Genomic DNA, 12,370 nt, shown 5'->3' with positions numbered 1-12,370 from the left:
GAGACATGCATTTAATCACAGAGTAGAAAACTTATCCCCCTCCCAAAAATCAATTTTTGTTTTCATGCATAAAAAAATAGGGCACTTGCATGCATAATCAGCATGAGCCTTCTTACCCTTTCGTCCCATGATTGAGAAATCAATAGCAAACAATGCTGCACAGGAAGGTTAATCGACTGATAGGAAAACCAGCTGCAAAGTGATTTCTGTAAATAACAACGACAGCCATATTTTAATAAAACCTGAAAAAACTATTAAGCTACACTTTAACATTTGGTGAACTGTCCATGTGTAGTTTAAAAGCACATAAAGGCTTTGATGGGGGCAGAATTAAGTTTATCTCTAAAGCATTTGATTTCCTATGTTATATGCCCAGATTGTCCACACATAAATGTGTGCAATAAAGTCTTCAGGTTTTGACAAGGAATGTATGAAACAAAATTCTTGATTTCTTGGCTATACCAAAGTGTGTTCCAAAACAAATGGAAAGAATGAAAGGAGAAACGATGTTAATGATGCTAATAGACATTATTTGCAATGTGTTAATATGAGTGATTTTCACTTTCTATGGAATTGCTCCTAAACATTAACCTTCCCAACTTGAGTTAGGATGATGCATACAAAGAGAGAATTAACAGCTAACAAAAAAGAACAAAATGAAGACTTATTCAAAATTAACAAGTCTTAAAGAAATCCCTGCAGATTCGTTAAAGAATATGGAAGCAACCAACCTGTTGGCACACAAAGTTGCTTAGGGTATCATGAATGAAATAAACAACATGTACAAAGAGCTACAGTTTTCCAGCTACAAGTTCCTGGTTTTTTTTCTTAGCTTAATCAAAGGATACATTTAGAGAAGTTACTACTTTTTCTGTTCAGTGTAGAAAAGACAATCACCTAAAAATCAGCTGAAAAAAATCTGTACAGAATTGTTTATAAACTGAAAGCATTTATTGTATACTGTTATGTAAAGAATCCATTATATATTTTGTGACCATAGTATTATAGTAGTTACAGATAATCTGAAACACAGTTGAAAGATGGGCTTGATACAGGGCTGCTTGTGTTTCTCATCCGCTAAGGTACTAGAATCAAGCAGACGACAATGATTTGAGATACTCCCCATGTAACTATTCCGTAATAGCCTAAATATGAAAATTTTATAGGAATATAGTGTATTTATTTTAACAGTATTCTAAGTAGTCAACAATACTGTCAGAAAACTAATAGAGTTTCTACTGCATATAAAATAAATTAAAGCAATTATGAAAAATGCTTCATTAAGTGGAAGGTCCCATTTAGGGTTTTAAAGTATCAAGGGTACATGAGAAACATACTCCAGATAAGGAAAAAAGTACATTAGACAGAGAAAGTTATTAATTGGAACTATGGCTTAATTTTCACTAAAAACACTAGAATCCATGAAACATGAAATATTTATATAGACAGATTTAGGAATACATCTCCAGCCACCATGGGTATTTTAGAAATGTATTTCATAGGGAAAGAAATCTTCCCTTCTCATTAACAATCTTGTTATAACTTACTTATATACAGAAAAAAAACTAGAATAGCAAAAGATAAATCCATTTCCCAAAACTGTTTTGAGGGAAGAAACCCAATGAGGAGACTATCTGCCTCTTAAAATGAGTTAAAAACATTAAATAAAAGTTAAGAATTCACTCATTTCAAATTCCATTTCAAGTGCTGGTTTCCTTCCTACACTTGGCAAGGAAGCACTATTCAAAAAGAAAATTATAATTTTTAAAGTTTGTTGGGTTTGGGGTTTTTTTTGGGGGGGGGGTGCGGTTTGTTTGTCGGTTTAACAGGAAGCAACTTAACTGAAAGCAGTAACATCCAAGAACAAATAAAAAAGACTATTCAATTGTTCTATTCACTTTCATCTCACACAAACTAGGGAAACCACCAGTACACACTAACTGAAGACTAGTAGTCTCTGCAAATACAACTGGCAAAAAGCCACATGGTGTTTGGAAAGCTGAGGAAACAAAATGTTAGGTAGTTTAATGAGAAGCAAGCAATGCATTGAAGGTACTTGGAGAAGCATTCTGAAGTTACTGAAACAGTCACTTCACTGTAACCAAGAACAGGCCAAATCATGGAAGATCTTCGACATAACTGGTGCATGTCTCTCTTAAATCAGAGTGGTCTCATTCTAACTGGCAATATTTGACAGAATACAACAGGAGATGTTTATATTACTAAATTTCACAGCAGTAATTCAAGGGAAGAATGTGGGAAAGTTACATTTGTCAAAATCCTTATTTTTATTTATTTGGTCTCTTAATTTACATGTTATAGTCAGTCATACAAGGAACTGCTAATCAGCAGCTATAATCAGATTAACGTAACAATCATTATTAACAAAACCTTGAAAAGCAAAGATGTAATTAAGCATGGTAATGGCATAAGTAACAACAAGAGAAAAGAATAAGGAAAGAAAAAAGAATCACACACATAGCTACCACAGGTACCACAGGTAAAATACATTCTTATAGTCAGCATGTGTTCTCACCTGTATCACATATCATTTTTCTAATCCAAGCAATTTCATTTTAGTATAAAATCTGCCTTTAAGTAAAATATTTAATTGAAGTCAGGGAATACAGCCTGTAAGTACGTTAGCTGTTTCTTAAAAAAATCATTATCTACCAAACTGTGTTTCAAGCATCTGATTAAGTGTGAATATCTGGAACACAATGTCCAAAAAGAAGAGAGTCTTAAACAAATGTTTTGATATATGATTTAGCTATGCTTTTTTCCTTAAATTATCTGCACAAATTATTGAATAGGGAAATTGAGACCAAACTTGTGACAAATGAAAAACACATACTGCCTGTACTGCAAAGGCTATCTGGTTACAAGTTCTTTGGTTTTGTTTTTAAATAAAGGGACTAATTAATCTTTTAATCCATGGTTTCTTTGTGATAAGGCATAGCTAAATCGGTTAGTAAAATAGCTGTGGCTCAAATCAATCTACTCATGTTGTAATGGCAGTGAGAAAGCAAATGTGTTTTCTCAACATTTCAGAACTTGCATTTCAACTTCAGATGAAGACACCATGTTTGTAAGCAAATCTTCCATCCATGCTCATGTTATTTGCACAAGAGGAGCTACATATAAAGTTATAGCTACAAAGAACATAGGGAAAAGCAATGCTTTGGCAAGGTTGCTACAAGTGCTGCTACAATTATACAGCATTACACTTCCACTACAGACTAGATGTCAATATAGATGCCATGTCATGGCTAGGCAAAACCAAGCACTTTTACATCTTAAGAGAGGAGACTGAAAATTTTCTGTTTATGGGCTATTACTGTATTGAAACTAAAACCTTAACATTATTTCATTAAGGACTCAATGCAATGCTATACCCCCATATTCTTAGATGGGATCAGTGAACAGCAACATCAATAGAAAATTTGATAATCCAACATGTAACGAACAACTACTGCAGAGACCAGCACCCATGACTGAGATGAGGTTAAATGAGAACATTACCTTTGGTTAACTGCCAGTGTTCATCTTTCTCCCTCTCAATACCACATCCCAGTTCTGACTACATGTCTATTTTTTGGACAGTTAATATTGAGGGAGACAAAAAGTATATTGTCCTGTGAACATTTTGTGTACAATAACTTAAAGACTGATTTCTAAAATGTCTCTAGAAACAGCTAATGTCCCCAGAGAGACTAATTAAGTCTCCTTGTCTAGTCTTTCCATAATACCAGTATCTTGGCCTCTCCTGACCTTCCAAACCACCACTTTTAGACCTAGATATTCCATAACTACTGTACTGCAAAAAAGGGGTAAAAATATTACCAGGAACTGATACAGAGACTCAAGAAAGCAAGCAGGACAACACTGTAAAAGGGAGGTGGTCAGTATGACCCAAAAACTCCATCAAATTTTCCTTTATGCTAGATATTATTATTCTACTTCATTTATAAAGAACTTGTTCTAGCATGACAGAAATCGGGTTTTTTTGGAAAATATTTACTCTAACAGCCTTTTCCACATTTTATTCCAAAAGGTGCTCAACATACTTCTTGATGTGTGGGATGAAAGAACTCAGTGTAAAAAAAAAAACCAAAACAAACAAACAAAAAAACCCAGCCTTTACAAACAGCTGAGTTTTTCCAAGGACAAATACTGTTAAGATTTCAAGGTAACACTAAATAGTAGAAACCTGTTTCGTCAATATGCTCTGAAAAGAATCCTGAGGAATCTCTAGAGAATCTTAAATTAGCAGGCAGAAGCTTTCCCTTTCACATGCAACCAAGTTGAAGTCTTGAAGGCTATCTCCGTGCATGTTGATAAAAAGCACAACTAGCCACAATGTGATGCTTGCTTGCATTAAAATCTAATCGGACTTCTTCATCACCACAATTTTTGGAAGAAAACTATTAAGACAGTACTGTTATTTTCTAAGAATTGCAATACACACACATATGTTAGGTTACCTTCTTTTCACCCATACACTTAAACTCATTAATATACACAGAAGAGAAATAAATGGCTGCATAGTTCTGAATGTCTCACTACAGATAAATATTGCAATCGTTGTTTTGGTCTCCTTTAAGTTCCATCTGACTCTGTAGTAATGCAGACTCTACATGCATTAGGGTAAATAGTGTTAATAATGACTCTGAATATAAGCATACTTGGTTTAGAAAAAAAAAATCTTACTTTTCCAGTTTAATTGTTTAAAAAACCCACACGCTCAACCACAGCAAAAGTGAGCATCATGATACAGGCCTTAATAGTACAAAACACTGCAACTGAAACACAGCAGCAGTTCACTGTATTACAAAAGTTGAACCATAGTGCAGCTGGAACAATTTATGCCAGCTGCTTCTAATGTAAATATAATACATATATATTTGCCACCATTTTGTTACAAAAACTCATGTCCATATAGGGGAATAATTTCAACTATTTACCACAAAAGCAGAAAACACCTAAATACTTACAGTAAGGTATTTCACACGACAGTGGTTCAAACAACACAACACAGAATTACTGTAAGACGTTTTTAAGTACCTGGTAGTCACAGCTTATTACAAATCTTAAGTCACCACAAAAAAAAAAAAAAAAAAAAGCTCAAACATTTCCTCATGAAATTAAATATTTGTGAAATTCGTTACAAACCTATAATTAAAGTGCACCCAATATGATTGGTACTGTAACTTTATGAAGACTTCTTTATCCTCTGGATAAAGCAGACGGCTTTATCCAAAGACTGATGTTAGTAATTTTACTAGACACCATGCATGATCTTTCTAAATAGAAAAATTAAAAAAAATTTAGTTGGAATTAATATTATTATAATACATTTCATAACTTGAACCTTTATGTTAAGAGAAGTTTGCTACTCTGCAAGGTAAATAATTTGATTCTTGGAAACATCTGCCTCAAAAATCTCATTTAACTTTGAATGTGAAAAATTTTAAGTCTTATCACTTTATATCCTAAATAATAATTCTATCTTCTATAAACGGTATTTGTAATTTTCCAAAGCTAAGATTACAGCTATATCAGAGTATCTTTTTATTTTTCAAATACAACTATTTCAGAACATACTTTAAATCACAAAATTATCAACGTTAAACTGTGAACTTCTTACTGAAATGAAAAATGCAAAGCCCATACTAGGTTCCTTTGAAAAATATATAGAGATTTACAAAGGCAGAGGCTGGATAATACTGAGATCTTAAGTATCTTAAAAATGACAGCAAGTATCATAATCTGGGGTTTTTTTTCCATTTTAATTTTGGTAGAATTTTTAACCTCCAAAGAAAATACTGTAATAGTAAACACCCCTAAATACCATCTTAACGTACTTAAGGTAACAATACTTACTGCGAGGCATTGTTAATCAGGAATCTGTCTTCTATTTTGCAAAAATACAGTAAGCTATAAAGAAAACAAAAAATTAAGTCAAGACAATAGTTTTAGGCAATTTACGTCCAAATATACATAGAAACTTATGCAGAATGAGCCAAAGTCACATTCGTCAGCTCCAATATCAGAGGCTGTTACCACAGAAACCCAGATATCATTTTATCTGACCAGACTATATGTAGGTTTTTCCAGTTCTTAAAATTTAGTCATTCTGTTCTTGCATTTGATGCCCGAGTAAACATTTTTCTCTGTATTTATTGGTATGACCTTTCGAACTGCCGCTGTTTACAATGCTAAATGGCGTGTAGCCCTACATGATACTACTACTTCAAACGTAAATCACAGCCCTTCTCTGTGAAAATGCCCGTGAAAGGTTTCTGTCCTATAAAAAGAAAAATGATGTTGAAAAATCTGTGTGTGGCATTTTCTAGGACATTTTTCTCCCAGTATCAAAACATATAGATTTTAGATCAGAGAGCAAACTACTACAAACAATAGCTGCTCAAAGGATTTTTGATGCAATTAGGTATTTTCATACAATTAACTCAACTGAAGTTACAACAACCTATTCTGGGGATAAAAATAGCCTAATCTACCATCTAATTAATTAGTATTAAAATGCAAATCATCTGAAGATTTTTCTATACTAAACCAGCACATTGGGATTTTATTAACTACCAAACGCAAACTCCCTGCAAATGTACCTTTTCACTAATATGAAAAAAATCTCAGTTAAAGAGATTGAGCGTTACTGTTTTCAATGATAAAATTAAAAAATTTTAAAAATCAGCTAATAGTTGTTTATATATGTACACCAAAACCCTATAATTCCAGACAGTGATAATGTGAGAATAAATATTTTATTTGGTCACAAAATATGTTCATAGTTGCTAAAAATAAACTTTATTCTCATTGTGTATGTATTTCAGTCAAAGGTTCCAATTTGCTAATAGGCAACCATGATTAAAAACAGTGCTTCAAAGTAATTTATTTAAAATACCCTATCCTATCAGAAAGCTCTATGTCCCTCTCCAAGGATGGGGTTAGAAGCAGCATAATTTTATAAAAGGAACCATCTGCTGTGGATTGCGATGTTCAAGAGACACATGGAAAAGTGAAATATCTAATTCGGAGTGTAGTTAAGAATTTAGCTGAGAGACTACAGAAGACAGATTTACTGACATATTAGAACATAAAAAGAGCCTGATGAGAAGTTCAAGGGAGTCAAGTGCCAGAGACTCAGAGCGTTTTACTGACCAACACTAGCAATCAGGAATTCAATGAATTTTATTAGAACATTATCACTGTTGCTGCTAGCAAAATCAACTAACTTCACAAGATATTAATGCAGAAATTACTAGAAAAGTTGTATAAGCAACTAAGACAGGTGTTCAAAGTGAAGATTCTTGGGTTTGTTTTTAAGTAGTTCACTGGATTTCTAATCATTTTATGACCTGTAACAGGACCAAAAATTCAATATGAAGGTGGCCTGGCTTCTATATGCAGAACAAACTACACAATTTCCACTTCATAAAGGTTCAATCATTGGCTCATTAGGCCTAGGGTAAAGTTTAGTTCACAGATGCTGTTACAGTAAAGCAGAACTAAACTAAAATAAGAAGCTTCCCACCATGAGTCTGCTCTGCTGTTTGTCACTGAATTAAATTTTACATATCAAGAGGGAAAAAAAAAAAATCCAGAATTTGATGAAGTAGAACTTGGGTACAGTTAAAAAAAGAGACATGGCAAACCATGAGATATAATTTAGTTTTCGTAAATAGTCTAATAGTTACTATTTAACATATTCCTTGTCATTCTGAGATATTTGACAGATCACCAGAAGCAAGTTAAGGATGTTATGTATCTGTACAATGTCTCCTGCACCAAAGCAACTGACTCCTGGATATTGAAGAGGTAAGTAAGAGTCATGCCTACTTGTCTGTGGAGGACTGAAAGTAATTTTGTTTTCCTAAGGATATAATAGTAATTCTAAACACAGGTATAATCAAAGGACAATGCTAGTGTATGCACCTGAAAAGGCAGATCAGCACTTGTATGACACATAAGGGTCCTTTTTCTTAACAAAAAATTTGTTTAGTTTTAAGGAGATTCTACACAATTTGGCTAGGACAAGGAAATCCAAGATCAATTTATTGTTCTATCAGATTCAAGCAGCACTAACAGGAATAAAAATATACTTTGTTCTAGTTATTCGTTCTCATCATCTTCCTCCAGTTATATGCTTACATGTGACTTTTTTGTCATTACTTTAAATAACCTGGGATCTGAAATTAATGGATAGTTTATAAGCAGAAACTATTTCTTATTATCACGAGATTCTATAAATGGGACTGAAAGCCAAACAGAAGAGTAGATATCTTTTTCCTGTCTGCTCTAAAACAACAGATTTCTGTAAAAGATCTAAAATGGAAAAGTGTATATATCCTTGTGCTACAGGTAAAGAAACAGAAAGTCAGCATAACTGAGGTCTTGTATTTTCTTTTAATAAGTCCATCATTATGTTATTCTATTATGCAACACTATAAATTATTAACTTGATTTTGAGTATGGAAAATGAAATTGCCAGCTGGGCACCTACCCATTCCTCCAAACTAAGCCAAAGAAGAGTACAGGTTTAAGACAATCCAGGCAACCCAGCCAGGCAGGCAAGAGCTGAAAAATTAAAAACACACTGCACATTAAGTTTTTACATCACTTGGTTCCCCACTCATATATCCTATTTGAAAAATTAATCAATGCCTTTCATTTTGAAGGTAGGCAAATGGCTAATGCAATGCAAGATTAATAAGTCACAGGCTCACTCCTAAATATAGACAGTTAGTCTCCAACAACAATTTCCAGAATCAAAAAAATGCAATATAAAATGGATTTACATAACACAGTGCAATTCTGTGAAAGTACCTGATTTTATTTTGAATTAACTTTCTCAGGTAGAGAAACAATGCCACACATAAGCCTGGCTATATTAACGTGGCTACCCTGTTCTCTCACCCAAGAGTTCACGTAAACAGGCACATCTAAAAGGCCAATTGTCCTGCCTCACCTTAGAGAATTCAGTCTTGAGCAGATGGTTTTAGGACAAGAAAAAATCTGCACATTAAATAAGTGTTCCTTAGCAATCCTTCCTACAATCTCAAAGGCTAGTTTAACCCAATATCCATTTCACTGGCAAAATTAAAAGCAACTTTCCTATGACTAGATATATATGTGGCCAATGGTGGGTTAAAAATCCAGATAGATACTTTTTGCTCTATTCCAACTACAGAAAACTTTATGTATTAAAAAGAAAAAAAAATCTTCAATTTTTTTTTTGAAAATCACACAGTAATTTTACAAGAATTACTTCACTGCAATTAGGTTGGGCAGTTAAAAGCCACTAATATCAACCAAAGCTGTTTCTAACCTGTACATCCGACAATTTAGATTTCATGATTAGAAGTGTAATCCCCTTTCATTATACTTTAAGTTCAGCTGCCAAGTCTGATTAGTTTTCTAATGTCTCCTTCCACTTGCATGTAATATAAAATCTGTTTATTCTTTTCTCCTGAACAAGTTTGGATCAGAAGTAGAGAGAAGTTAACGTTCATCATTAACTGCAAGCATTTTCATAACACGATGCCAAACTTAAATATTTAATTTTAAAAGTTGTTTAATTACAAATTATATTTTAATTCTCATTTTTGTGATTTTTTTTTCCTGAATCAGAAATAAATCCCATTCTAGCAGCTTTTTTTTAGACAAATATTAAAAGGCTTAAATAAAACTTATGCGTAAGGCTTTACACATATCAGGGCATTACAACCAAGATTTCAGCCCCAAACCACCAATTTCTCAGGGAAATTTTGGCACATGTTCAAGAGCATCCATATACCCAGTCTTCCAGCAAGATGCCCTGAATACTAAAGTTACCCAAGAAAACATTTCAAATTATTTTGAATGTGTCACAAAGGCTTCAGGAAGTGGAAGATTACCTACATCTTCCCAAAGCCTTGGCTGTTACTTCGATTTTAGCTTACCTACTCGATTTGCACAGCAAACATCTGATGTAGCTTTACAAAGTTTAACATTTGGGCTAATAAACTTGATTTTGATATAGGAATTAAATCTCTGGTTCTAAGTTACAGGCTCTTCCACAAGTTCTCCAACAGAGCACAGAGATCTCAATCGACGCCAGGATCTTTTTTCTTCCTAGTATCTCAGCTCAAAGTACCACGGGATACCTCCCTAGATGTATTTAGCTTAACGAAAAAGAAGTTGTACTATAATTAGTTCTCAGTAACAGGATTTGTGAACCTCCACCTCAATTATCTAAAGTACGGCTCCTGCTGCACAATTAACTTTAAAGTAAAAGATGAAGCTATTCAAGAAAGCTCGCAGTGTAGTCCTTTTGTAAATTTGCATTGTGTTCGGTTAATGCTTAGCAATACCTCGCTGCGTTATGGTCCATTTGAGGAAAACCAGCTTAGGGAAATCCCAAAGCCGCAGCCCTCCACCGCTTCGCTGCTTTCAGACTGATGCCAGCGGGACGCCTGACCCCATCAGACACGACCGACAACGAGGTTTTGATTTATGACTGCCTCACGGAAGGCCTCTACCTCCGGAGGAGCGTCCCGCAGGCTCCCCTCAACGGTGGCAGGACCTCAAGCCCCCTCCTGGGAAAGGCAAGGGGGTGGGGGGGGTCCCGCTCGCTACCACACGCCTCTCGGGACAGCTTCTGCGGTGAGCAGCCCGCCCGGACGGACGGACGGACAGCCCGCCGGCGGGGAGCAGCGCTCAGCAGCGCCCACAGAGGCGCCTCCAGCCGGCTGCCCCGCTGACAGCGTGCGGGGCGCCGGGTTGCGAGCCGAGGGCCTCCGGCTTCTTCTCCCGCCGGCCTCCGCCGGCCGCCCCCGCCGCCCTGAGGGGTCCCGCCGCGGCGGGTCGGCCCGAGCCTCCCGCTGCCCCCCCCCTCAGCGCCCGCCCATCTGGCGCGTCCTCCTCGCCCCCAAACGCGGAGAGCGGGGAAGGGAGCGGAAGGACGGGAACAGGAGACGGCTGCGAAGGTGAAGACAAGCAAAGGGACGGCTCCCCGCCTGCCCCGGACTCACCTCAGCCACCTCTCCGACTCGCTTTAGCGGCCGCCATCTTCCCCCCACCCCCCCCTTAAGTTGCCCGGGGCGCGACGCACGCCGGGAGCTGTAGTTCTGCGAGGAGCCGCGCCGCGTCCTTTCTCCGCCCATCCCTCCCCACACACGAGGGACGACGAGGGCCCGCGGCGGCAGAAGGCGCTCCCGTGACACGGCGCGGCGGCCCGGGGGCAAGGGGCCGCCTGGGCAGGGCGGGAGCGCCGCCGGGGAGGGCGAAGGGCGCCGCGGGCGGACACAACTCCCAGCATCCTTTGCGGCGCAGACTCCCACCCCCGGCTCGCCCTGCCCCGCCCCCGGGCCCCGCCCCCGCCTGGCGGGCGCCTTCCCGCTCTCGCTGGGTCACGTGCCCGGCGCCCCTCCGCCTCGGGGCGGTCGTGAGGGGCCCGGCGGCGGCGGCGGCGGCGGCGGCGGCGGCGTCCGCTCGGCGACGGCGGCCTCTCGGCGACGGCGATCTCTCGGCGACAGCGGTCCGGGAGGCCCGTGCACCTGCTCTGATTGCCTGGATGAGCTGGAGCCTTGATGGGGAGGCTCTGTCGGAGGGAGGTTCGGCTGTGCTGCCCCTAAAACCTTCATGTTCCTGCGGTGGCGGCCCTGAGGGGTGGTGTGTGTGAGGAAAGGCGGCGCCCTCTGTGAAGGAGAGTAGTGTGCCCGAGGGGAGAGGGCGTTTCTTTCTTTAAACGTTGCGAAGTCAAAGTGGGGCTCCAAAACAGTGTTGGCGGAAGATCCTTGGCCTGGCTGTGTGTCTCTGCTTTTAGTCAGAGCCGGACAGCAGGAGGCAGCTGCTGTTGTGATCGGCTCCGGTTACGCAGGGACTGAAGGAAGGGGCCAGGCCGGACGAGCTGTGCTTGGTGGCTCAACTGAGACTAGTGTGCAAATGCTTCTACGCAGACGGTGACGAATAATCCAAATGGAAATCATGTGAAACAGCTACTGATCCAAGGCAGCATAAGCTCTTAATCCGTTCCCCTTGAAATAATACTACCAGCTTCAAAATCTGATGTATTTGATGCCTGACATTCTAGACAGGCAAGGGGAAATCTGAAAAGTTTGTTTTCTGTTGTACATAGTTGCTTCATGAAGGAAGAAGTGCCAGTCCAACTGTGAAGGTGCAAGATGCCAGGACAAAGCGACATAATCAACTACGTGAAACGTTGGCAGAGGAGGCCAGAAGGAAAGATTGGATGGTGTTTCAAGAGCCATTGCTAAAAGACAAACAAAATGAATTATGTAAACCCGGATTTGGTATTTGTTAAGGGAGGTCAAGCCTTAGTTGTAGATATTATAATACGGATAGGAGA

At 38.5% G+C, this 12,370-nt stretch overlaps 1 protein-coding gene across 4 annotated transcripts in view; it reads right to left on the bottom strand.

The window, feature by feature from the left end:
• Window positions 1–11,247, bottom strand: part of EFR3A (EFR3 homolog A) — an 88,470-nt gene extending 77,223 nt beyond the window's left edge. Inside the window, exons 1-4 of one of the 4 annotated variants that reach the window (XM_069780075.1) lie at window positions 11,034–11,247; window positions 8,525–8,598; window positions 5,884–5,937; window positions 117–206 (exon numbers count right to left, since the gene is read on the bottom strand). In XM_069780075.1, the coding sequence (XP_069636176.1) occupies window positions 117–129 (13 nt within the window). In that variant the 5' untranslated portion in view covers window positions 130–206; window positions 5,884–5,937; window positions 8,525–8,598; window positions 11,034–11,247. The remainder of the gene's footprint in view (window positions 1–116; window positions 207–5,883; window positions 5,938–8,524; window positions 8,599–11,033) is intronic. The other 3 variants (XM_069780077.1, XM_069780074.1, XM_069780076.1) reach the window with 3 other exon arrangements.
• Window positions 11,248–12,370: the final 1,123 nt, after the last annotated feature.

This window comes from Haliaeetus albicilla, chromosome 3, assembly GCF_947461875.1.
Source record: "Haliaeetus albicilla chromosome 3, bHalAlb1.1, whole genome shotgun sequence".
In the NCBI taxonomy this organism is placed as follows: Eukaryota; Metazoa; Chordata; class Aves; order Accipitriformes; family Accipitridae; genus Haliaeetus; species Haliaeetus albicilla.
The sequence above is the reverse complement of the archived record's forward strand: the minus strand, read 5'-3'. Positions and strand labels throughout refer to the sequence as shown.